The sequence below is a fragment of the Saccopteryx leptura genome, chromosome 10 (genome assembly GCF_036850995.1).
Source record: "Saccopteryx leptura isolate mSacLep1 chromosome 10, mSacLep1_pri_phased_curated, whole genome shotgun sequence".
NCBI lineage: Eukaryota > Metazoa > Chordata > Mammalia > Chiroptera > Emballonuridae > Saccopteryx > Saccopteryx leptura.
This window is the reverse complement of record NC_089512.1, coordinates 5,135,225-5,161,468: the sequence shown is the minus strand read 5'-3', so window position 1 is coordinate 5,161,468 and position 26,244 is coordinate 5,135,225. Positions and strand designations below refer to the sequence as shown.

The window sequence follows — 26,244 nt, the reverse complement described above, 5'->3', positions numbered from 1 at the left end:
GCGCCACCGCAGGCCAAGCTGCAGGTATAAACTTTTTACTGTGATTTGCCACTTAAATCTTTGTTGCACTGGGATTTAAAATTTTTTTTATTGATTGATTTCAGAGAGAGAGGGCGGAGAAGAGAGAGGAACATCCATTTGTTGTTCCACCTCTGTGCATTCATTGTTGATTCTAGTATGTGCCCTGATGGGGGATTGGATCACCAGAGCTGCCTGGCCAGGGTGGCACTTGAATGTTTTGCAGTATCAATAATCAGTTCTTTGATTCCTCAGTATTGACTGGATGTTCAATAATTAAGTTCTGACACTAACTACCCAGAATTACCGCAGACTCTAAAGGGCAAGGACTCAGTCCCACAGGATTGCCCCTACTTCGGATGCCAATCACAAGTTCTTTTTTTTTTTTTTTTTGTATTTTTCCGAAGCTGGAAACGGGGAGAGACAGTCAGACAGACTCCCGCATGCGCCCGACCGGGATCCACCCGGCACACCCACCAGGGGCGACGCTCTGCCCACCAGGGGGGGATGCTCTGCCCCTCCAGGGGATCGCTCTGCCGCGACCAGAGCCACTCTAGCGCCTGGGGCAGAGGCCAAGGAGCCATCCCCAGCACCCGGGCCATCTTTGCTCCAATGGAGCCTTGGCTGCGGGAGGGGAAGAGAGAGACAGAGAGGAAGGAGGGGGTGGGGGTGGAGAAGCAAATGGGCGCTTCTCCTATGTGCCCTGGCCGGGAATCGAACCCGGGTCCCCCACACGCCAGGCCGACGCTCTACCGCTGAGCCAACCAGCCAGGGCCACCAATCACAAGTTCTTGACTTTGCATCCTTCTGACTGACTGCCCGTAAATTAGGAGTGCCCATGACCCCTCTCCTAAAGTTCAAGAATTTGCAAGGACAACTCATAGAACTTAGGAACATCCTTTACTTATGTTATTTTAAAGGATAATGCAGGAACAACCAAGTGGAGGAGAGGCATAGGGTGAGGAACGGAGGGCAGGAAGGGTGGCTTGGGCTTCAGCGCGTTTTCCAGGGGTGTCACCCATCTAGCATCTCTGTGTTCACTGACCCAGAAATGCTCTGAATCTCAGTGTTCAAAAGCTTTTTTTTTTAGAACTTAATCTCCATGTACCTGAACCCAGGACCAATAAATATGATAAGGCTGCAGTGATCTGGGCTCTCAGTCGCGGACCGGTACCAGTCCGTGGGCCATTTGGTACCAGTCCACAGAGAAAGAATAAATAACTTACATTATTTCTGTTTTATTTATATTTAAGACTGAACGATGTTTTATTTTTATAAATTACCAGATTCCCTCTGTTACATCTGTCTAAGACTCACTCTTGACTCTTGTCTCGGTCACGTGATATATTTATCCATCCCACCCTAAAGGCTGGTTCGTGAAAATATTTTCTGACATTAAACTGGTCCGTGGCCCAAAAAAGGTTGAGGACTACTGCCCTATACCCATCTTTTCTGTAAAAAAAAAACAAACAACCAAAAAAAAAAACCAAAAAAAAAAAACTTAATCTCCAGCTTTCTGCTCAGATCTTGAAGGTTGGTGGGTAGGGCTGAAAAGTTCCAACCTTTTAGTCACTTGGTCTTTCTGACTACCATTCCTATCCTGAGGCTATTACTGGCCCTACCCTAAGTCCCTCATTAGCATAAATTTGGCTATGATCAAAAGGGTCTTGATATGGGTAACAAAAGACATTCCCATCACTCAGAAAATTCCTCTGGTTTTGGAAGCTTTGCCAGGAACTAGGGGCATAGACCAAATAATTTTGTACTGTCCCACAGATGTCTTAAAGGTTCTGCACCCGGCCTGACCTGTGGTGGCGCAGTGGATAAAGCGTCGACCTGGAAATGCTGAGGTCGCCGGTTCGAAACCCTGGGCTTGCCTGGTCAAGGCACATATGGGAGTTGATGCTTCCAGCTCCTCCCCCTTCTCTCTCTCTGTTTCTCTCTCTCCCTCTCTCTCTCTCTCCTTTCTAAAAATGAATAAATAGGCCCTGGCTGGTTGGCTCAGTGGTAGAGCGTCAGCCTGGCGTGCAGAAGTCCCGGGTTTGATTCCCGGCCAAGGCACACAGGAGAAGCGCCCATCTGCTTCTCCACCCCTCTCCCTCTCCTTCCTCTCTGTGTCTCTCTTCCCCTCCTGCAGCCGAGGCTCCATTGGAGCAAAGATGGCCCGGGCGCTGGGGATGGCTCCTTGGCCTCTGCCCCAGGCGCTAGAGTGGCTCTGGTCGCAACAGAGCGACGCCCTGGAGGGGCAGAGCATCGCCCCCTGGTGGGTGTGCCGGGTGGATCCTGGTCGGGCGCATGCGGGAGTCTGTCTGACTGTCTCTCCCCGTTTCCAGAAAAATACCAAAAAAAAAAAAAAAAAAAAAAAAGAATATATATAAAAATAAAAATGAATAAATAAAATGAAAATTAAAAAAAAATTTATAAAGGTTCTGCACCTGATTAGCATTACCATTCATTTTAGAACTATGGGAAGTGGAGCCAGAGTTTACCTATGTCTTTAAGGAACTAAGGACACCGTGTGCCCAAGTCTCTGGCAAAGCCAAAGTGAAAAACTTGAGTAACCCTATAAATGCAGTTACATTAATATATTTCCCCTATAAAATATTTTTTTGTCTTGTGTGTGTGTATGTGAGAGAGAGAGACAGACAGAGAAGGACAGATAGGGACAGACAGACAGGAAGGGAGAGAGATGAGAAGCATCAGTTCTTCCTTGCAGCACCTAGTTGTTCATTGATTGCTTTCTCATATGTGCCTTGACCAGGGGGCTACAGCAGAATGAGTAACCCCTTGCTCAAGCCGGCAACCTTGGGCTCAAGCTGGAGAGCCTTGCTCAAATCAGGTGAGCCCGTGCTCAAGCCAGTGACCTCGGGGTCTCGAACGTGGGTCCTCCACGTTCCAGTTCTATGCTCTATCCACTGCGCCACTGCCTGGTCAGGCCCTATAAAATATTTTGAAAATAAAAGTTTATCTCACAAAAATTATAGTCATCCATTATAACTTTTGTTTGTAGTATTTATCAATTTAGGAAAGACCACACTATACAACAGTGTATGTATAGCTAATTTAAAAAAATTGGAAATCTAAAGTGATCTGCACCAACTCAGAAAATTAGTTATTAGTTGTATTATAGAATGACTCATGTGGGGCCCCTGCTGTAGTCTTTTTTTTTTTTTTTTTTTTACAGAGACAGAGTCAGAGAGAGGGATAGACAGGGACAGACAGAAACGGAGAGATGAGAAGCATCAATCATTAGTTTTTTGTTGCGCGTTGCAACACCTTAATTGTTCATTGATTGCTTTTTCATATGTGCCTTGACCGCGGGCCTTCAGCAGACCGAGTAACCCCTTGCTCGAGCTAGCGACCTTGGGCTCAAGCTGGTGAGCTTTTGCTCAAACCAGATGAGCCCTCGCTCAAGCTGGTGACCTTGGGGTCTCGAACCTGGGTCTTCCGCATTCCAGTCCAATGCTCTATCCACTGCACCACCGCCCAGTCAGGCTGTAGTCTTATTTTTAAAAGCTTTGATTTGTTGAAATGCTATTCACATATAGCTTTTTAGGATTGTGTCTTTTGTTTAGGTTGACAGATACAGAGAGAAGTCTTGACCAAATTTCCTACTGATTGCAGGGCTCTGAAGGGCAAACCATCCCCTCTGTGCACAGCTTGTGTTTGTCTGGGTTTGAAGGCACCCAGACGGAGCTCCAGAGCTTTGTGATCATAAGAATTCTTAGGAGAGGGAGGAGCCTCAGAGAGCTTGGGGTTTGGTAAAGACTGGTGAGGGGGCGTAGAGGTGGTGGTGGTGGGGGCATTGGAGGGACGGGACTCCACGCATGATTGGTCTTTTTGCAGGCCTCTTCAGTCTTCTTGTAATAGATCAATCTGACCTGCTTTTAGGCAGAGCTGGACTCAGGCTGGCTTAGGCTCCAGGAAGCCTAGGAAAGTGGGCCATCCATGTGCCAGCCATGTGAGCTCTTATCACTTTAAACCCCATTTTAAGAAGTTAGAGCTGTGTGGAAAGAGATACAGAGCCCAGAAGCTGAATGGTAACATATTTTCTCAGAATTGCTTTTACTCTTGTTTCATCCCCTGTATTCAGAGATCTGGGAACCTTACTTCCTTTCTTCTTTTTTTTTTTTAACCACCTGACTCAGATTACACTGATCTGATGTTTTAATGTACAAGTTGTGTGTGTATGTGTGTATGCACAGAGAGAATTTTTCAGAGCCTGGATTTTTCTGGGGAGTAGTGGCAATGTCACAGGCTTCTCAGACCAAACTGTCATCCCTGATTTAGTTCCTATCTTCCCCACTCAATTGTTTGTCCTCTCCTCCTCCTCATCCCTCTCCCCACAGCTCTACCCCCTTTTTTCCTGCTGACTCCATGGAGAATGAAGTGTCTTTCATTCGCTCCCCTTAGCAGTGGCCTTCTAGAACTTTACTCCTATGTACTCCAAACCCCTGGGATTGATACCACAGGGATAGCCTGCTCAGTGACCTCTTGGATGAAGGGACTGAGCCAGCAGATCTTTGATGGGGGAACACAAGAAACCTCAGCCACTGGCCTTTTTTTTTTTTAAGTGAGTGGAGGAGAAATAGACAGATTCCTTCATGCACCCGACCGGAATCCACCTGGCAACCACCATCGGGGCCAGTGCTCAAATCATCCAAGCTATTCTCCCGGGGCTGACATTCGGACCAGTCGAGCCACTGGCTGAGAGAGGGGAAGAGGAAGAGAAGAGGAATGGGAGGGGTGGAGAAGCAGATGGTCGCTTCTCCTGTGTGCCCTGACCGGGGATTGAACCCCGGACCTCCGCATGCCAGGCCAATGCTTTATTCCCTGAGCCACGGCCAGGGCCAGCCGTTGACCATTTTAAAGGGGGTGTGGATAGCAGAGATCCAGTGGTAAAAGTAAAAATTTGACTTTGCAAATGTTTTAACTTGAGTCATTGAGAAAATTTGACTTTGATGGTTAATTACATTTATAAAATAACCTGTATGTACCATTTATATATCAACTTGATCTTTTAGTTTTTTACTTGAGTATAGCATGGACTGTTCAAATATTTTATGATGTTCCTGGTGAGAGGGAAAGACAGAACTGAGCCAAACACTTAGCTCATTTTCTATTCAAGTCATTTGCTTTGTTCTGAAGCAAGATAAGATGGGCTATGCAGAAAGCCACTGAAAAGCAGCACAGATATTTCTGCAGTTTCAAGGAGACTGGCATAGTTAAGAGATTAACAACAATAACTAATTATGAAATAGAACAATTATAACAATATACTGTAATAAAAATTATTTGAAGGCAGTCTCAAAATATCTTACTGTACTCACTCTTCTTGTGGTGATGTGAAATGATACCGTGCCTATATGAGGAGATGAAGTGGGGTCAATGATATAGGCATTGTGACGTATAGCTTTAGGCTACTGTAAGGGTTACTTGCACGCAAGCACTGGGCTACCTCGACAATCAATCTAATAACCGGTATGGCTAGTACAGGTGGGTGGTGAATACAGTGTGGATACACTGGACAAAGATTGCTTCAATTGTTTTGAGAGGCTAAGTACATGACCCATCAGGACATATGCACTCATAATTCCTGTGGTTTTAAACTGAGCAGTCTGCCCTGGCTGGATAGCTCAGTTGGTTACAGCATCCTTTCGAAGCGGAGAGGTTGCTGGTTTGATTCCTGTTCAGGGCACATGCAGGAACACCTGGATGTTCTTCTCTCTCTCTCTCCCCCCACCCTCCCTTTTCTCTTGCTAAGTCAATTTAAAAAAAATTAGTAAACTGAGCAGTCTTAACTTCTGGTTTTCCAAAACTGTGAAGGATCCATCTTGCTTCATTTTGTTTCTCTTTCTGTTTAGGAGAACATAGAAGTTCTGTTTCAGATTGTGTCTGCACCTTAATAAGAGATTTCAGTTCTGAAATAGTCTTTTGTGTTGAGTAATTAGAGACTTGTGTTTTAGGTTTTTATTTTGGGAGTTGGGAGGAATTTTAGGATGACCTGATTGTCGATGTGGCTGTCTGCAGCAGTTTGTTTTGTAAAAGATTAGTTCTCTTGTGTTCCTCCCTCACGTTATATTATTAAAATTTTGAAATATACAGAAGAATTGAAATAATTGGTCAGTGGTTCTTTATGTTAACATTTTGCTATATTTGCTTCATCCCAGAGCAAGACATGTAGCTTTTGCTTTATTTTTTCCCCCTCAAGAAGAAATGACCTTTATAGCTAATAATAAAGTAGAGAAAGAGACAGACATGCACAGGCCTGCATCTATTAGAAGTAGTCGAGCAGATTAGCAAACGAGCTAGTGAATGAGATTGAATGAACGATCTCAATCAGACATACTTCCAGCTTCAGGATACAACTAAATCCTGCTCTTAGGGGTTTCCTGTTGGGTCAGGAGAAACCGAAGAAGGCAGAGCACTTGGCCAGATAGCCCTTTGAAGCCTTCAGTGAAGGTCAGCGTGGTCAACATGGCTAATGGAGTTCAGAAGAGGGAACATGATCCCAGAAGTCTGGGGCAGTTGACAAAGGGCTTTTGGAAGAAATGGAGCTGGAACTGGGCCAAGAGGTAGAGCAGAGCCTGAGAACAGAGATGGAGATGGTCACTCTGAGCCGCAGGGAGCCTGGGGCTCTCATGCTCCAGAGGAGTGACAGTGTGGTGGACTGTTCTTCCTGTAGGTGACGGGAGAGGGGGCTGTGCTCTTGGGGCTCCAGGGCAGGGTGCTGGCCTGTTCTGGGCAGGACCCCCACCCCCTGCTTCCTGAGCACAGCCTGTTGCCCCAGCTCCAGGGCTCTGCTTGTGCTGCCCAGTCTGCCTGGAACACTGTCCTTCCTGATGGCTGTGTGGCTGGCTCCCTCTTCGTTCTGACCTCTGTTCAATGACAAGTTCCCTGCCGTCCCCCCGCCCCCCAGTGTAAAATAGCAGCTTCTTCTGACACACACCATGCTCCAGCACTCCCCAGCATGCTTAGTGCTGCTTTGTTACTGTGTCCCCAAAGCCTAGCTAGTGCCTGAGACAAACTAGCCGTAGGAGTGTGTATGTATAGGGAGAGGTCAGGGCTCAGGGCCAGTGTACCTGTGGGGAAGGGTGAGGTTTGGGTGTGGTTAACTTCCCTGCTTAGACGTCCTCCAGGCAGTTCCTCCATGGCATCTGTCTTTGAAAGACTGACGCTCCTAAGTGAAGCCCTGGTCATTCCGGTGCCTCTTGTCCTCTTCCCAGGACCCCTGCAGTGGACCATGAGTCGGTAATGCCCACTGAGCACCTCTGGGAGCCATGTCAGACGAATCCGCCTCAGGGAGCGACCCAGACCTGGACCCGGACGTTGAGCTGGAGGATGCGGAAGAGGAGGAGGAGGAGGAGGAGGTGGCAGTGGAGGAGCGCAGCAGGGATGACGAGGAGGACCTGCTGGACGGTGAGTGGCTCTAATGAGTGACAGAGTTTGTCTTATCTGCTAACGGAAGTCTGCTGGCTGAGCCTGGTGTTTGCAGTTGGACTTCTTAGGTCAGCCATTGTGAGAGGACAGACGGAAGCACAGCAATAATGAACTCGTATGCTCCCTCTCAGGCAATGGATTGTTCTGCATGAGCCTTGCTTTAGTGCTGAAAGGACCCTTAGCACTTGCAGTAGTTAGCTCATCTTTTCTTTTTAAAAAAGTTATATTTATTTGATTTTTAGAGAGAGAAGAAGGGAGAGAGAGCGAGCTACTAAGATTGAGAGAGGGAGAAACATCGATTTGTTGTTCCACTTATTCTGCATTCATTGCTTGATTCTTGTATGTGCCCTGACTGGGGATCGAACCCGCAACCTTGGCATATTGAGACGACATTCTAACCAACTGAGCTACCCAGACGAAGCCTTATTTAGTTTGACTTTGGTTGATATGCAGACTCAGGCCCAAAGATTTGAGAATGGAACGTACTTGCCTAAGTCTTGGAAGAGTCAGTGGCAGGGTCCCTGTGACCACACATTGAGGCCCAGGGTCATGAACCCATGAGGTGGCCGTAGGTAGACATGGGCGCAGCTGTGAGTGGTCTGTGAGTTTCCTGAAATTGTACTCACAGTTCTGCTTGTGTGTACATGTGGGGATCGCCTGGGAAGGGATTTTCAGGTAGGCTCCCCACTGCAGTGAGCTTCGTGCGTCTTCTGCAGTGCTGCTCTGCCCCCCAGGCCCTCTCAGTGACTGTAAATGCCCCTACTGGGAGAGAACTGCCCCTCCAAAGCTGGTAGGCCCCCTCTGCACTCCTGTTTGGTTTGCTCGGCTCACCCCTTCCCTTACCCCAACTTATTAAACTGGCACCGGACTTTTTCTTTTCATCTTCAGCTAGGTCATCTGCACAGGCTCAGGGCTTCTCAATTCTAACCTGTCGTCATTTAGGATTTAGTTGTTGGTATGCGTCCTGTTAACTGAGGAATAAAGGTTTTGTCTCTTTCTAACAGACACTGTAGTAGAACGCGTCTTGTTTCAGATCATCATTGCTTGGATCTGAAGGAGACCAGGAGAACGCGCTCCTGCCCTTCTCCAGAATCCGGGAGGATGAACGCTGGTCCTCTTTCTTCGCCAGAGTTACTGCCCTTAGTTGTTTTTTTTTGTTTGTTTGTTTGTTTTGTATTTTTCTGAAGCTGGAAACGGGGAGAGACAGTCAGACAGACTCCCGCATGCGCCCGACCAGGATCCACCCGGCACACCCACCAGGGGGCGATGCTCTGCCCACCAGGGGGCGATGCTCTGCCCCTCCGGGGCGTTGCTCTGTTGCGACCAGAGCCACTCCAACGCCTGGGGCAGAGGCCAAGGAGCCATCCCCAGCGCCCGGGCCATGTTTGCTCCAATGGAGCCTTGCTGCGGGAGGGGAAGAGAGAGACAGAGAGGAAGGAGAGGGGGAGGGGTGGAGAAGCAGATGGGCGCTTCTCCTGTGTGCCCTGGCCGGGAATTGAACCCAGGACTTCTGCACGCCAGGCCGACGCTCTACCACTGAGCCAACCGGCCAGGGCCCTGCCCTTAGTTCTTATTCCTCCTAACAGCTGCCCTGTGGCTCAGGGGTCAGCTTTCCTTCATTTATTTTTCCTGGCAGCATCATCCGCTGCCCACTGCTAGCTTATTCAGTTGGAGCCCCCCCCCAGCTGCTTCTGCACCCCCTTCCTGTAAAGTGGAAATAGCGGAAGAGAGGGATGTGGGGGTGCACTAGTCTGTTGTCTTGCTCGGCCTGCGTAGTTCCTAAGGTGGTTGGTGTTCAAGTCCCCAAGAGTCTGCATCACTTTTTATGACTTTTTCCTTTTTATCATTTTCATTCTCAGAATTATATTTTCAGATACCCATAGAACTCTTGTCAGGTTTAGATTGGGTTTTAGGTTCTGTTAGTGAGTATAATAGTGAGTATATTGTCTTCCCTCCTGGATTCTTGGAATTCTTTTCTTGTCAGATTTTTAATTTTTTTAAGATTTTATTTATTGGGGAGGGGGGGAAGGGGGAAGAGCAGGAAGCATCAACTCCCTTATGTGCCTTGACCAGGCAAGCCCAGGGTTTCGAACCAGTGACCTCAGTGTTCCAGGTTGACACTTTATCCACTGCGTCACCACAGGTCAGGCCTTGTCAGATTCTTAATTGTTCAAAATTATCTGCGTCTGGGGATTATACTATTATTTATTTAGAAGTGGCAAGGATTTATTTGTGATTTATCTCAGAATAGTGTAGCTGTGCAGTTGGAATGTTTTGGAAAGAATATTTATACAATTCTCAGGTGAAATAATTTTTTTTTTTAATTTGAAATGATTTATTTTCATCGCTTATGAAGTTCAGAGTGATAAAATATGTTCCATAAGGGCCTGACCTGTGGTGGCACAGTGGATAGAGTGTCTACCTGGAATGCTAAGGTTACCGGTTCGAAACCCCAGGCTTGTCCAGTCAAGACACATATCAGAAGCAACTGCTGCTGTGAGTTGATGCTTCCTGTGTCCCTCCCCCTTCCTTTTTCTCTCCTCTCTCTAAAATCAATAAATAAAATCTTAAAAAAGAAAATAAAAGTCCCTAGGGACTGTCTCCTGCTCCTGCTCTGCTGGGGTGTGTGACTGGGGTTTGATTCAAGGACCACTTTTGTGTTTCACTAGAGTGTAAGAGCTCTGCAAACCCATAGCCCCAGTGAAAGCGATACCTTTGTTACTTGTGGCAACTCTGCCCCTGTGTCAGCTCTAGCAGCTCTTGTGGTCCTCCCAGCGTGAACACTGGTTGCAGTTCTGCTGAACCATCTGAGGCCTGCCTCCTGCTTCCATCTTGCCTTTGCTGCCTTGGCCTGCTAGTCATCCCATAGTCCTAGTAGGCAGAGCAGCCAGCTACTCTTAAATTTGGAATAGCTATGAATAATCTAGTCTTAGCTGGTGTAGTGTGAAGTGGCCCTTTTGTTTTCTTGGAGCAGTGGTTCTTAACCAGGGATGATTTTACCTTGTGGGGGACGATTTACAATGTCCTAAGGATTATTGCTTCTGGCACCTTGTGGGTAGAGCAGAGAAGCTGCTAAAAACATCCTACATTGCATAGAAAAACCCCTCCTACAGTCATCTAGCCAAAAATGTCAGTACTGCCGAGGTTGAGAAACGCTTTTGTAAAGAAAACTATTGCTTCAACAGTTTTTATGTATGTATCATATATGTATTTATTTATTTGGAGAGAGAGAGGCAGGAAGGGAGAGAGATGAGAAGCATCAGCTCATAGTTGTGGCTCTTGTTAGCTGCTCATTGATTGCTTCTCATATATGCCTTGACCGGGACGGGGGGCTCAGGCTGAGCCAGTGACCTTTGTGCTCATGCCAGCGACCTTTGTGCTCAAGCCAGTGACCATGGGATCATTTCGATTCCACCCTCAATCCAGATGAGCCTGTGTTCAAACTGGTGACCTTGGGGTTTCAAACCTGGGACCTTGGTGTTTCAGGTCAATTCTCTCTCCATTGCGCCACCACCAGTCAGGCTACTTTACCTCTTTTTATTTTGTTTCCTCTATTGACTGACAGTAGTTCACTTTTATATTGCTTCGTCATAGTTTACAGAAACATCTGAACAATCTTTGTAACTTTACAAAGGACTGTCTTTTGGCCTTGGTGATCCCCTCTATTGTGTTTGTTTTCTTTGTAATGTCTACTTGACAGTATTCCTTCTTTTGGGTTTATTTTACATTACTTTCAAACTTCTTTAAGAACATGCTTAGCTCATTTTAGTCTCCCCCCCCAGTATAAGCATTTGAAACTATATATAAATATCCCTCTAAGTACTAGCTCTGTCCCTTCACAAGCATTCTGACACATTTTCTCCTACTTGATTATCTTTACAGGACTTGGTGACGGAGTGGCTATGGGAGGCAGGTTGAAACAGGTGGAATGGGTCCTGCCTGGGAGGATGATGAAACCTTTACAAAGGTGGGAGGAGTAGGATGGGGAGTCAGTAGGGCCATTAAATGGAGTTTTAACTTTGCTGTGTTAAGTTGGGGGTTGTCTCCCTCTTGACCTTTGAACGTTGACTGATAGGATGTTAGTCTGAGAACTGGCTGTGATAGACCAGGGAGGCCTTGGCTGTTGGGGAATAATAGCACCATGACTTGGGTCTTTTAAAAAAGTGGGATGAAGACAGTGTTTTTTTGTTTTTCTTTTTGTTTTTAGAGAGAGCGGCAGGGGGAGAGAGACAGGAACATGGAACCACTCCTGTATGTGCCCTGACCGGAGATCGAACCATCAACCTCTGTACTTTGGGACAATGCTCTAACCAAACAAGCCATCCGGCCAGGGCAATAGAAAAAAAAAATTTTGTGTGTATATGTGTGTGTGGCAGAGACAGAGAGAGTTAGAGAGAGGGACAGATAGGGACAGACAGGAAGGGAGATGAGAAACATCAATTCTTCGTTGCGGTTCCTTAGTTGTCTATTGATTGATTTCTCATATGTGCCTTGACCAGGGGGCTACAGCAGACTGAGTGACCCCTTGCTCGAGCCAGTGAACTTGGGCTCAAGCTGGTGAGCATTGCTCAAACCCAATGAGCCCATGCTTAAGCTGGCGACCTCGGGGTCTTGAACCCGGGTCCTACACGTCCCACTTTGATGCTCTATCTACTGTGCTACTGCCTGGTCAGGCAATAGAAAAATTTAAAAAATTAAAAATAAAGGTAGAGGCCATGACAGCTGGAGTATAGAGAGCAAAGGGCAATGTAGTCTGGGATGAGATAGGCAGGGGCCTAAGCATGTAGGTCCAGTGGTTGTGGGTTGAGATACACCTGGAACCTGGGGTTTATTTGCCTGGGTTCTTACAGGTGCTGTTTCAGACTCACTGTGAGTATTGGACTGATCTTTCAGAGTAGCCTAAGTCAAAGTTTAGAATGACCTCTTGTTAGAAATTTAAGTTGTGCCAATTTTGATACCAGTTTCTGTTCTTCCTTTCTGTGTGCCAGGCTTAGAAACACAAAGGTCAAAAACCAGCTGGGGACAGAAGAGTGCTTTGTAAATCTGCATCCGGAAAGCATGTCCTGTGTTGACTCCGTTATTCAGAGTGACTTTGTAGGACCTTTAACACTTCCTCCCAGTAACCCATCAAGTGGGCGTTTCTGACTATGGGTTTAATTTGTATTTCCCTGGTTGCGCAAGATGTTGAGCCCTTGTCTGTGTGCTTTATGACTGTTTGCACTTTTGTGACATGGCTGGGCACATTTTTTTTACCTTTATTCTTTTCTTCCACCCATTTCTTATTGATTTACATCTGTAAAGTACTTCTTTATATCTGAATATGAGTCTTTCATTAGGTACACACACACACGTCTTTCCCTACTATATTGTTTGATTTTTTTAATCCTCTTAATTGTGGTTTTTTTTTTTGCAGTTTTATGCTTTTTTAAAAAGCATGATTAGTAGATTTTAAGGAATCAAATTTATTATTTTCCCCTTTTTATTTAGTGCTTTTTATGCCATATTTAAGAAATCTTTGTCTCCCCCAAGGTCATGAAGATATTCTCCTCTTCTAGAGCTCTAATGTTTTTATCTTCATTTAGGTCTATGGTGCACCTGGAATTGATTTTTTTACAGTGTAAGGTAGGGGTTAAATTTCATCTCTTTTTCCCCCAATATGATTTTCTAATTCATCCAGCACTCTGCATTGCATTTTTTCTGTAGCCTTTGTTGTAAACCAAGGCAAAGTACACAGGTAGCTCTATCTCTGAACTCTACTTTTTTCCCCACATGATTTTCTGGGAAATAGGGGTAGAGAAGCGACTGCACAGTGTGGCAGCTAAGAGCATGAACTTAGGAGCTGGATCAACTACCTGGTTGACAGGGTTCAAATCCCGTCTTTACTTCCTATAGCTTTGTGAGACAAGTTTCCTCATCTGTAAAATGGGAATAATTATAGTATTAATTGACTTAATAGGGCTGTTTTGAGGACTGAATGAGTTAGTATCTGTAAAACCAGCTGAGAGATAACAAGCGATACTGGTGGATTAGACCCCAGGGTTTCTGGGAGCAGAGCTAGTGACCAGAGCAGTTGTGGGGTGGCCTTAGGCATGGCTGGGGTACAGCGGGATTCATACCCTGCAGGGAAGGTTTTAAAGTGTTTCTGAATTATCTTCTGAAGGCTTCCAGTGGTCTTTGGTCCAATTTAGAATATAGAAGCCAGACGTGCCTGGTTTGCCCAAAGTTCCCCAAAGAGCATACTGAGAGAGAGAGCAGCAGCGATTAACTTTCTTTCCACATGCATTGAAGCTTAGCATGTTGGGCACATGCTGAAATAAAAAGGGAAAATCTTAGAAGAGGTTTTCTGGAGGCCAACCTTTACGCAGAGACCCGAAAGAGGGTCTGAGTTAGAATTAAGTCATGAGCATCTCACACATCACTGAGATGAAGAGACAGGGAAGCAGGGACACAGCATGAGCAAAGGCTCAGAGGCCCTTGACAGCGCCGTGCTTCTGAGGCTAGAGAGCTGGAGCAGAGGGGGTATGGGTGGAGGAGGTCTGAGGGAGGAATTGGTGGGCGGAGAGGGCTGTGGACTAGCAGTCAGCAAAGGCCCTAAGCATTTTAGATTTTATCCTAAAGGCAGAGGGACAGTTTTAAAAGATCCTGGTTGGGTGGAGACCGTGACATGATCAGATCTTTCTGCAGTGTGGATTGCAGGGGGGAGAGATAAGGAGGCAGGTGACTGTGTAAGGCAGGCACAGGCATCCAGACCAGGTAATATGCTGTGGCTTGGAGACAAGTAGAATGGTACATTGATGTACCTCCTTTCGCCACAGAATTTGTGATTGAACCTGAGGAGAGGAGAGGAGAGAAGGCAAGAGGTTTTTTCCCTTGGTGGTGACCTAGTGCAGTAGGGGTCTAGAGAATTGTGTGACTGGAGTGCAAGGTCTCAGAGAGCCACTGCTGACTCCTCTGCAGCACAGAGACAGTAGTACTGTCACCAGAAAGGGGACTGGGCCTGGAGCAGGTCTGCCTTGGGCCAGCTGGTAGTGTGAAGATTTCACATGAGTCCAGGTGATTTTGAGAGCACATTTATTAAAGCTGGGACAGTGAAACAAGGAAGGGCTTCGAATAGAAGGAGCAACAGAAGTGCCTAGGCAGGGCTGCTTTGGCTCCCTGGCGAGTCAGAGAAAAGGCAGCCTTGGGGCCTGAGCAGGTGGTGGTGCAGTGGATAGAGTTGCCCTGGGACCCAGAGGATCTGGGTGTGAAACCCCGGCGTGGGATCATAGGTATGACCCCAATATCGCCTGTTTGAGCGTGGGATTATATGGTCACTGGCCTGAACCCAAGGTCGCTGGCTTGAGCAAGGGGTCACTTGCTCTGCTGTAGCCCCCTGGTTAAGGCACATATGAGAAAGCAATCAATGAACAACTAAGGTGCTGCAACAAAGAACTGATGCTTCTCATCTTTCTCCCTTCCTGTCTGTCTCTATCTGTCCCTCTCTCTGTCTCTATCTCTGTCACTAAAAAAAGGGGGGGAGACCTTGGAGGCAGGTTCACTGGGTTAGCCCAAAACAAGCTGCCACTGCCCATTGCTCCTCTGACTGCGTGTCTCACAGGGTCCCTCGAGTTTAGAAGATGCACACTTGTGGGGGAAGGAGAGGGGAAAGGGAGAAGTATGGTGCCTTTGTCTTAAGGATTTTTTTGGTGTTTTTTTAAAGATTCTATTTATTGATTTTTTTTGAGGGGGGAGAGCAAGACCATAGTTGCTTCACTTGAGTTCATTGATTGCTCTTTCTATGTGCCTTGACTGGACAAGCCCAGGGTTTCAAACCTGCAGTCTCAGTGTGTCAGGCCAAGACTCTACGCACTGTGCACCACCGGTCCGGCGGCATGCGGGTTTTAAAGGCTGGGATTTTTAGGGGAGGATTCGTTAGAATATCCATCAGCTTTATGCTGATGTGCCAACATGAGATTTACTCCCTTAATTTCCTCTGTCCTCAGGTGTGGTTGGCAAGTGGCACTAATTGGATTTCTGCTGTCTGTCTCCCTGAATAGGGTGATTTAGGCTATCTACCCTCTGGTTGAAGAGAAGTGTAAACTATCTACTCTTAAGTGTCCTTGGTTAGGGAAGCTAGGATTTGCGATTTACTAGATGGCTGTAAACTGCTTTGCTGTTTAACTGTCTGTCTCAGTTTTCCTATTCCACTTGTCCTGGTTTACTAGACTCATAGTACTGTCAATGTAAGAAATGCTCACACCTGTAGAAAAATTTTCTAAGTGGTTACTGGAGTTTGTTCGAGCCAAAAAGATTTCAAATTCTCCAGAGAATGACAGTTTTGCAGTCTCTTTAATGGATTTGAAATTAAGGAGGGAACTTAAGGAAGAGTACGTGGAGGTGGGAGAAAACAAGGCAGGGAATTCTGTGATTGGAATACAAATAATTACACGGTGTGGTAGCCTCGTGCATAGGAACAGGGGGCAGACGGGGCTTGCTGGAGATAAAGATAACTCTTTCTCAGGCCTGGGGCATGACTACCTCCATGACCTGTCCAGTTTGTAATTTGTGATCAGATACTCCCTGTGAGGTCACAGATTTATTACCTAGACCCTTTTCATCCACATTACTTTTGTTCTAGCCACTCTTTATTATTTATTTATTTATTTATTTATTTATTTATTTATTTATTTGCAGAGACAGCGAGAGTCAGAGAGAATGATAGATAGGGACAGACAGACAGAAATGGAGAGAGATGAGAAGCATCAATCATCAGTTTTTCGTTGTGACACCTTAGTTCATTGATTGCTTTCTCATATGTGCCTTGATCGCGGGCCTTCAGCAGACCAAGTAACCCCCTTGCTCAAGCCAGCGACCTTGGGTCCAAGCTGGTGAGCTTTGCTCAAACCAGGTGAGCCTGCGCTCAAGCTGGCTCAAACCTGGGTCCTCCGCATCCCAGTCCGACGCTCTATCCACTGCGCCACCGCCTGATTAGGCTAGACCCTCTTTTTTTTAATTGTTCCTTTCTCTTTGCTCATTAGGAAGCAAAACTGCAGTGTGCTCCCAGATATATACTTATTTCTTTTGAATTTTCTATGGCTCTGAGGAGGTTTATTGTCTTCTTTTTAATATGGCCAATCAAGAAAGGCTTTATCTGTCTTTCTCTGACCAGAGTTTACAATTCAGCTTTTTGCATTTATAGTTAACATTTAAGATTTCAATTAAAGAGATAGTTCAGAAGGTCTATGGCCTACAGTAGTTTGTTTTGCTAAGGTGTGACTTGAAATGATGCTGTTTGTTTTTGGAGAGAGGAATGCATGAAAAGCATTAACTCCTAGTTCTGGTGCTTTATTTGTTCATTGATTGCTTCTCATACGTGCCTTGATGGGAGTGGAGGGAGCTCCAGTTGAGCCAGTGACCCCTTGCTTAAGCCAGCGATCTTGGGCTTCAAGCCCATGATCTATGAGGCTCAAGCCAGTGACCATGGGGTCATGTTGATGACCCCACGCTCAAGCCAGCGACCTTGCACTCAAGCTGGGTGAGCCAGTGCTCAAGCCAGCAACCTCGGGGTTTCAAACCAAGACCGCAGCATCTCAGGTCGATGCTCCATCCACTGTGTCACCACCAGTCAGGCAAAAGATACTCTTTTTTTTTTGTATTTTTCTGAAGCTGGAAATGGGGAGAGACAATCAGACAGACTCCCGCATGCGCCCGACCGGGATCCACCCGGCATGCCCACCAGGGGCGACGCTCTGCCCACCAGGGGGCAATGCTCTGCCCCTCCGGGGCGTCGCTCTGCCAAGACCAGAGCCACTCTAGTGCCTGGGGCAGGGGCCAGGGAGCCATCCCCAGCGCCCGGGCCATCTTTGCTCCACTGGAGCCTTGGCTGCGGGAGGGGAAAGGAGAGACAGAGAGGAGGGGGGGGGTGGAGAAGCAAATGGGCGCTTCTCCTGTGTGCCCTGGCCGGGAGTCGAACCCGGGTCCCCCGCACGCCAGGCCAACGCTCTACCGCTGAGCCAACCGGCCAGGGCCAAAAGATACTCTTTTTAAAAAATTATTTTTAAATTATAGTTGACAAATGAAATAATGCTCTCCTCACGCTGAGGTGTGGGAACTGGTAATTGAGCCCTGCCTTCCACAGTGTCTGCTCCTCAACCTATTCTGTTCTCTTTCAGATCAGAAATTCTTGACATCATTCAGAGTCTGAAGGGGTTATTTAAATGTCTCAGTTATACGTGAATACATTTTGAGGAAGAAAGGATGTACTGCAGTATTCTCATTTCCCAGTATGATGTCTGCTGCTAAGTCTTGTGCTCTGCTTTTGAAACCCCAGCCTCTGTTCACAGCCCTTTCTCTTTTTTTTTTTTAACAGAGACAGAGAGTCAGAGAGAGGGATAGATAGGGACAGACAGGAATGGAGAGAGATGAGAAGCATCAATCATCAGTTTTTCGTTGCAACACCTTAGTTCATTGATTGCTTTCTCATATGTGCCTTGACCGTGGGCCTTCAGCAGACCGAGTAACCCCTTGCTCAAGACAGCGACCCTGGGTCCAAGCTGGTGAGCTTTGCTCAAACCAGATGAGCTCACGCTCAAGCTGGCAACATCGGGGTCTTGAACCTGGGTCCTCTGCATCCCAGTCCGACGCTCTATCCACTGCGCCACCGCCTGGTCAGGCTACAGCCCTTTCTCAACTACTGAATCCTTAATGGGAATTTTCCTGGTTTTGTTTTTTTGTGGTTTGTAGCCTCAGTGCTACAAAGTGTTCAATCAGTAGAAGGGAAAACTAAACTGAGTTCTGTTTATCTCTTCTTTGCACCTGGTTACTAGCATGGTTTATTTGTCTGTAGGGCCAGTGTTACTGTCTTCTAGTCTCAAGTTAACAGGCACAACAGTTACAAATTTTGGAGGATTATCACTTTAGTGTGTGTACCCAGTTCTCTCTCAAATAAAGGAAGTAGAATGAGCTGTTTCTCTTTGCCTCCCTGGTTTCTTTTTGTTTATTGTGGACAGACACCCTAGTGGAGTTTGCATGTTATGGAAACTTTGTATGTTATTCTCGCCTCTGCCACCATTTAAAATGGATTTCCAGGAAGGAGATTGGTGTGACTAGAAGAACAGCAATGTGGGGCACTGTTGTGAGCTCTGGAGGGCAGGGCCACTGTCTTCCGAAGGTGCAAAAAAGGTGGATTCTTTTCATTCTTCTTCTAAAATCTCCACTTTAGAGATGAGACGTCCCCTTTGCCCCTCTAATTCTCAGCTCTCAGGCTCATTGGAGATGCTAGGAGATTGCTCTCTAGCCTTCTTGAGAGCAGCTGCCAATAGGAGTCCCTAAGAAGACCAGGAAACCCAGCATGGATTGACATGGCCCTTGAACCAGCTCCAGGCCTGACACCTCTGGTTGTAGAACATCGAGCTGCAGCATCCAGAACCACTTTATTCCCTGAGCTGCCAAATGACAGGTGGGGGAAGCACTGGCCCTTCAGTGATTCTGAAGTTTCCAGGGAAAATTGCTGGAGTCTTTAATTCCACTTTTATTTCTCCCACATTTGGATTTCTTGTACTTTGGGAAACAAGCAAGGAAACGTTCCATTGCCTCTCTTTTCCCACCCAGCGCCCTAGCCCAGTCTTTGAAAAAATCTTTCCCAGAGAGATGAGAGACCCTTGCAAGTAAGATTGGGAGAGGAGCCACACAGTGGCCATCCTGTTGTCACTTGAGGTCTTTGGCAGAGTCTCCAAAGAAGGGTTCTCCCTACTGGAAGCTGCTGGAAAGCCCAGGTGCCTTGGGTTGCGTGTTGCCCTTGGATGAGCTGTAGCTGTTTCCAGATAGGACTTGGCTGTTGCTCTGCTTACTGCTCTCTGGGCGGTGAGGGCTCCCTTTCTTTAATGTGTGCTGATGGCCGAGTGTGGGCTTGCCTCTGGAATTCCACCAGTCTCCGCATGGCCCTGACACATGGAGGGCCCCACATGTTCGGATCCCGAACACATGCCATGGCTTAATTTTTTTCTTTTTTTTTTCTTTTTTTTTTTCATTTTTCTGAAGCTGGAAACAGGGAGAGACAGTCAGACAGACTCCCGCATGCGCCCGACCGGGATCCACCCGGCACGCCCACCAGGGGGCGATGCTCTGCCCATCCTGGGCGTCACCATATTGCGACCAGAGCCACTCTAGCGCCTGGGGCAGAGGCCACAGAGCCATCCCCAGCGCCCGGGCCATCTTTGCTCCAATGGAGCCTCGGCTGCGGGAGGGGAAGAGAGAGACAGAGAGGAAAGCGCGGCGGAGGGGTGGAGAAGCAAATGGGCGCTTCTCCTGTGTGCCCTGGCCGGGAATCGAACCCGGGTCCTCCGCACGCTAGGCCGACGCTCTACCGCTGAGCCAACCGGCCAGGGCCGGTTTAATTTTTTTCTATCGTAGCAGTACCAAGTTTCTGTTTCACTTACTATTTTGTATTATAAGTCTCCCTCAAAACATACTGATTTAAAACAACGTTTATTTTATTATTTCTCATTGTTACTGTGGGTATGCAATTCAGGATGAGCTTGGCTGGCAGACGAACATCTAGACCAACTAGATTTCTCTTGATCAAATTTTTCTTGACTATAGATCTGATTTTCCTGTTTCTTTGCATATTGGAGATTTTTTATTAAATAATAGTCTTTATGCATAATACATTATAAAGACTACATTGTTACTTTTTTCCCCTTGAAGAATATTCTAATTTTATCACACAGTTCAATTACTGATTGATCACCTTGAACTTGTAAGGTCTTGGTTTTATGCTTTTTTTAGTATCAATTTGTGAAAAGCCCAGGATGTTTTCCAAATCTAATTTGGCAGCACTCAATCTCCAAATTCTGTCTCCCTGCGGATCTTGTCAGTGCTTGGTTTTCCACTTCGTTACAAAGGATCCAGTGTAGCTCTTACTGCGGAGTGTGGTTCTTCCTGGAGACAGCCTTTCCATTAGCTCAGCTGGATGGTAGGGGTGTTAATAAGATTTTTCTTAACTGAATTTATTGGGGTAATAAGATGTTAATGAAATCTTTCCGCTCTGGCAGGTCTGGAACTCCCCAGTTGCCCTGGCCCTGTCTTCCCTGGGTCTGGAGAGCGCACTGTGCTCTCAGCCCAGGCCCCGCTGTTGTCCAGGAAGCCTGTGCAGGCTCAGCTGCGCCTGTACTCAGAGTCCTTCCCCTAGGCTTCTGCCCCCTGCCCCTTCTTTGTACAATTTCCTCCTCTCCCAAGTCTCAGCCACTTAACCGGCCTCGAACCCTGATCACTGCGTCCTCAGCCTGGTGGTACTTTACTTGGACTCCAGGTGTTCATGCTGCAGTAGGAAGCTGTCCCCAGGCAGAGTGCTGGGTGGCTGTGCTCATCTCATGAGCTTCCCCTCTTTCAGCTTTTGCAGTTTTATGCTGCCTGTTTAGCACTGCCTTGCAAGTGCTTTCCTCAAAACTGCGTCCAGTTTTATCATTGTTTACAGTGGAACAAATTATCCTAGAACTTACCAGCTTAAGCAATTGTATTTTGCTCATGATTTTGTGAGTCAGAAACTTTGGAAAGCAGTGGCTGGGCAGCTGTCCCTTGGGATCTGTCATGCATGTGAAGTTAGCTGAAGGCTCGACTGAATTGAAATTAGACATCCAAATTAACTCACATAGCTGACAATTGATGCTGGTTGTTGGTGGAGAACTCAGCTGTCTCCTAGTGCCGACATACAGTCACTTCCGGTGGCCTGGGTCTCCGTATGGTACTGCAGCCTCAGAGTAGTCGGATTTTTTATGTGGTGGCTGAACGTTCAAAATGCAATGTCTCAGATCACAAGGAAGATTTCATGTTGACTTTTATGACCTAGTCTCAGAGGTCATATAGTAAGTATCACTTGTGTTCCAATCTTATGGATTAATTCTTCATATTTTAAGTGCCATACAACGTTTTTCTTTAGTAAGTATTCGTGTATATTTTCCATACAAATATCTTTTCAAGATTTTATTTATTGATTTCATGGGGGGGGGCAAGAACTATCAACTTATAGTAGGCTTCACTTTACTTGTTCACTGATTGCTTGTCATATGTACCTTGACCGGGCAAGCCCAGGGTTTCGAACTAACGACCTCAGTGTTCCAGGTCGATACTCTACCCACTGCTCCACCACAGGCCAGGCCACAAATGTCTTTTTGTCATTCTTCATTCATTCCTTCACTTCTGTTTTCTATCTGAGGTAATTTTCTTTCTGTGTGAAGAACTTCCTTTGGTATTTAATTTTGTGTACATTTTTTGGCAATGAATTTAATTCTGTATTTTTGTTTTTTTGAAAATGTCTTTATGCCTGACCAGACAGTGGTGCAGTGGATAGAGCATCAGCCTGGGATGCTGAGGACCCAGGTTCGAGACTCCAAGGTCTCCGGCTTGAGTATGGGCTCATCCAGCTTGAGTGCGGGTCCACCAGCTTGAGCATGGGATGATAGACATGACCCCATGGTCACTAGCTTAAGCCCAAATGTTGCTGGCTGGAAGCCCAAGGTCACTGGCTTGAGCAAGGGGTCACTGGCTTGGCTGGAGCCTCCCGTCAAAGCACATAAAAGAAAGCGATTAATGAACAACTAAGGTGCCACAGCTGAGTTGATGTTTCTCATCTCTCTCCCTTCCTGTCTGTCTGTCCCTCTCTTGCGCATGTGTGCTAAACAATAAAAAAAAAGTCTTTATTTTGCCCTCAATTGTGAATGCTATATTAGTGGGTACAAAATTCTAGGTTGCCAGTTATATTCTTTCAACACTTAGAAGATCATCCACTATCTCTAGAGTCATTTATGTCTCAGAAATTCATTGTCATCCTTATTGTTGCTCCTTTGAAGATAATGTATTCTCTCCACCTAGGACTGCTGTTACGATTTTCTATTTATTAGTTTTCAGCAATTTTGCTATAATCTCCTTAGGGGTAGTTTTCTTTGTGTTTCCTACATGGCAGTTCACAGAATTTCTTGATTCAGTTATATATTTTTTCTATAGTTTCTCTTTGTTTTATATATTCTGATATTTATATATCTGGTAACATTCTCCTCTTCATTAATTTTCTCCATTTCTTTCTTTGTTTTCTTGCACATATTTTTATCAGAGGACCTTTTTGTTTTGTTTTGTAGTATCTAGGTCATCAGTAATTCTGGTGCTGTTGTTTGTTTATCCCTCTTAGTTTTTGGTCATTTGGTCTTTTCTCCTGGTGTACTTGGTAATTTTCATTGAATGCTGGTTATTATATTATATATAAAAAACTATGGTGACTCTGGATGATATCTTGAGAGAGGCAGATATGAGTGGGACTGATCACCTCGATCCAGTTGGACAGAGATGAATAGTAGCTGGGTCCTAGTTTATGTGCCATGGTCTGCTTCTGGCGTGATCCTGTTTCTTTGGGGCAGCCCTCTCACAGGTTCTAACTGAGCCAGGATGTTCACTGGTGGGTCCTAAGTTCTCATTTTTGTCTTCCCTGCAAAATTCTCCGTTCTGAATGTCTTCTCCCGGAGATTACAGAAATATCTGCTCTGCTCTTCAGTGGCTTTCTGCATAGCTTCGTGGCCTCCCATCTCCTCCAGCTTCAGAATGAAGCAAATGACTTGATGGAAAATGACTAAGTGTTTGGCTCAGTTCTGTCCTTCCCTCTCACCAGGATCTTGGCTCCTTATTTCTCCAATTTTGTCACTTTAGCCTCACAAGATTATCAGAAGTTCTCCTCATTTCTTTGTCTCTTAGTAACAGCTCTCTGTTTGGGTGACTTAGCCTCTCAGCTTCTTGCTCCAGCACCCAAACTTGTCAAAAGAGGGGCGGGGCGGTGGCTAGAGGATGCTGGCGCACCTCTTCTGGATTTCCCCTTCTCTGGCGTCGTGTCCCGTCGGCTTCTGGCTGTCTCAGCAGCTTTTCCAGTGCCTTCAAAAGTATTTTGTTGTTACTTTTTAAATTTGATAATAGTTCTAGCTGTTCTTGGTGTGATCATTGGTTGGCCTTGAACTAGTTCATTTTAGCTGGAAACAGAGGCCTTAAGCCAATATTTTAAAAAAATTTAAAAAATATATTCTTTAGTGAAGTTTTTCTTTAATTTATTTATTCATTTTAGAGAAGGGAGAGAGGGAGAGAGGGAGAGAGAAGGGGGAGGAGCAGGAAGCATCAACTCCCACATGTGCCTTGACCAGGCAAGCCCAGGGTTCTGAACTGTCAGCCTCAGCGTTCCAGGTCAATGCTTTATCCACTGCGCCAGCACAGGTCAGGCCTATATATATTCTTACTGAGATATAATTCACCATTTTAAAGTGTACAATTTAGTGATCTTGGTATATTCATAAGTTTGTGAAACCAATGCTGCTGTCTAATTTCAAAACATTTTCATCACCCCAAAAGGAAGCCCAGTTACCCATAAGCAGTCACTATCATTACCCTGTCCCCCAAGCCCTGTAATCACTATCCTACTTTTTGTCTGTTCTGAGCATTTCTATAAATGGAATCATATAATATGTGACCTTTTGTGTCTGACTTCTTTAACTTAGCATAATGACTAAGCCAAATCTATGTGGGTGTGGGTGTGTGCTATAAAATATATATAACATAAAATTTACTTAGTCATTTTTAAATATAAAATTCAGTGGTATTAGCCTGACCTGTGGTGGCACAGTGGATAAAGTGTCGATCTGGAACACTGAGGTTGCTGGTTCGAAACCCTAGGCTTGCCTGGTCAAGACACATGTGGGAGTTGATGCTTCCTGCTCCTCCACCTTCTCTCTCTCTCTCGCTCTCTCTCTCTCTCTTTTTCTCTCCCCCCCACCCCCGTCTCTCTCCCCCTCTCCTTCTCTCTCCCTCCCTCTCTATCTTCTCTCTAAAACGAATACATTTTTAAAAATACAGAAAAAAACCCAATTCAGTGATATTAAGTTACATTCACGTTGTTGTGCAGTCATCACGACTATCCATCACCAGAACCTTTTCATCGCTCGGTACCCATTAAGCAATTACTCCCCACTGTGTCCTCCCCCAGCCCTTGGGAACCACCATTCTACTTTCTGTCGCTATCTACTTTATCTACTCTGAAGTATCTCGTATAATTGGATAAGTAGAGTCATACAGTATTGGTCTTTCTGTGACTGGTTTATTTTACTTAACATAACGTCCTCAAGATTCATCCATGTTGTAGTGTGTGTCAAAATTCCCTTTCTTTTTAAGGCTAAAATTCCATTGTACGTGTATATCATATTTTATTTTTTTATCGGTTGATGAACCCTGGGTTTCTTCTATATTGTAGCTATTGTGAATAATACTACTACGAACATGGGTGTTTAAATATTTCTTTGATTCTTTTGAGTATACACTCAGATGTGGAATGACCAGATCATGTGATAATTCCTTTTTTTTTTCCATTAATTTGAGAAAGAAAGAGGAAGGGAGAGAGAAGCATCAGCTCACTGCTCCACTTAGTTGTTCCATTTAGTTGTGCAATCATTAGTTGCTCCTTGTATGTATCCTGACCAGGGATCGAACCCACAACCCTGGTGCGCCAGGACTACACTTTATCCACTCACCCACCTGGCCAGGGCCATAGGATAATTCTATGTTTAATTCTTTGAGAAATCACCATACTATTTTCTGCAGGTGCTGTGCCATTTTACATGCCTACCAACAGAGCATAAGGGTTCCAATTTCTCCACATCCTCGCTAGCACTTTTTAAAACATAGTGGCCATCCTGACGGGTATGAGGTACATTTTTCTAGTGATTAACGGTTTTGAGCATCTTTTCATGTGCTTATTGGTCATTTATACATCTTCTTTTAGAGAAATGTCTGTTCATATCCTTTGCCCATTTTCAATCAGTGTTTTTGTTGTTGAGTGTTAGTGCTATATAAAGTCTAGATATTAATCCCTTGTCAGATACATGATTTGCAAATATTGTATTTTCCTCCCATTTCATGGGTTACCTTTTCGCTCTGATGATAGCATTTTTTGATGCACAAAATTTAAAACTTTTGATTAAATCCAGCCTGACCTGTGGTGGCGCAGTGGATAGAGCATCAATCTGAAATGCTGAGGTCACCGGTATGAGACCCTGGGCTTGCCCGGTTGGGGCACATGTGAGAAGCAAATGTGAATTGATGCTTCCCGACCCCTCCCCTTCTCTCTCTCTCTCCTCTCTAAAATTAATAAATAAAATCTTTAACAAATATTTAATGAAGTCTAGAATCATTTTTTTTCTTTTTCTTTCTTTTTTTTTTTCTTTTTTTTTACAGGGACAGAGAGTCAGAGAGAGGGATAGAAAGACAGGAATGGAGAGAGATGAGAAGCATCAATCATCAGTTTTTCCTTGTGACACCTTAGTTGTTCATTGATTGTTTTCTCATATGTGCCTTGACCGTGGCCTTCAGCAGACCGAGTAACCCCTTGCTGGAGCCATCAACCTTGGGTCCAAGCTGGTGAGCTTTTTGCTCAAGCCAGATGAGCCCGCGCTCAAGCTGGCGACCTCGGGGTCTCGAACCTGGGTCCTCGCATCCCAGTCCAACGCTCTATCCACTGCGCCACCGCCTGGTCAGGCTTTTCTTCTTTTTTTATTGCCTGTGCCTTTGGTGTCATATCTGAGAAATCATTGCTAAATACAATGTCAGGAAGCTTTGCCCCCATTTTCTTGTGAGAATTTTATAGCTTTAGGTTTCATATTTAGGTCTTTGACTTATTTTGAGTTAATTTTTGTATATGGTTTAAGGTAATGTAAGGGTCCAATTTCATGCTTCTATATGTGGATATCCAATTTTCTCTGCACCATTTGCTGAAAATACTGTCCTTTT

General features: G+C 45.6%; 1 protein-coding gene across 2 annotated transcripts in view; it reads left to right on the top strand.

The window, feature by feature from the left end:
• The window catches only part of RAD54L2 (RAD54 like 2), a 95,297-nt gene that overhangs the window by 31,359 nt on the left and 37,694 nt on the right, over positions 1-26,244 (top strand). For both annotated transcript variants that reach the window (XM_066351058.1, XM_066351059.1), the window contains exon 2: positions 7,245-7,437. In XM_066351058.1, the coding sequence (XP_066207155.1) occupies positions 7,299-7,437 (139 nt within the window). In that variant the 5' untranslated portion in view covers positions 7,245-7,298. The remainder of the gene's footprint in view (positions 1-7,244; positions 7,438-26,244) is intronic.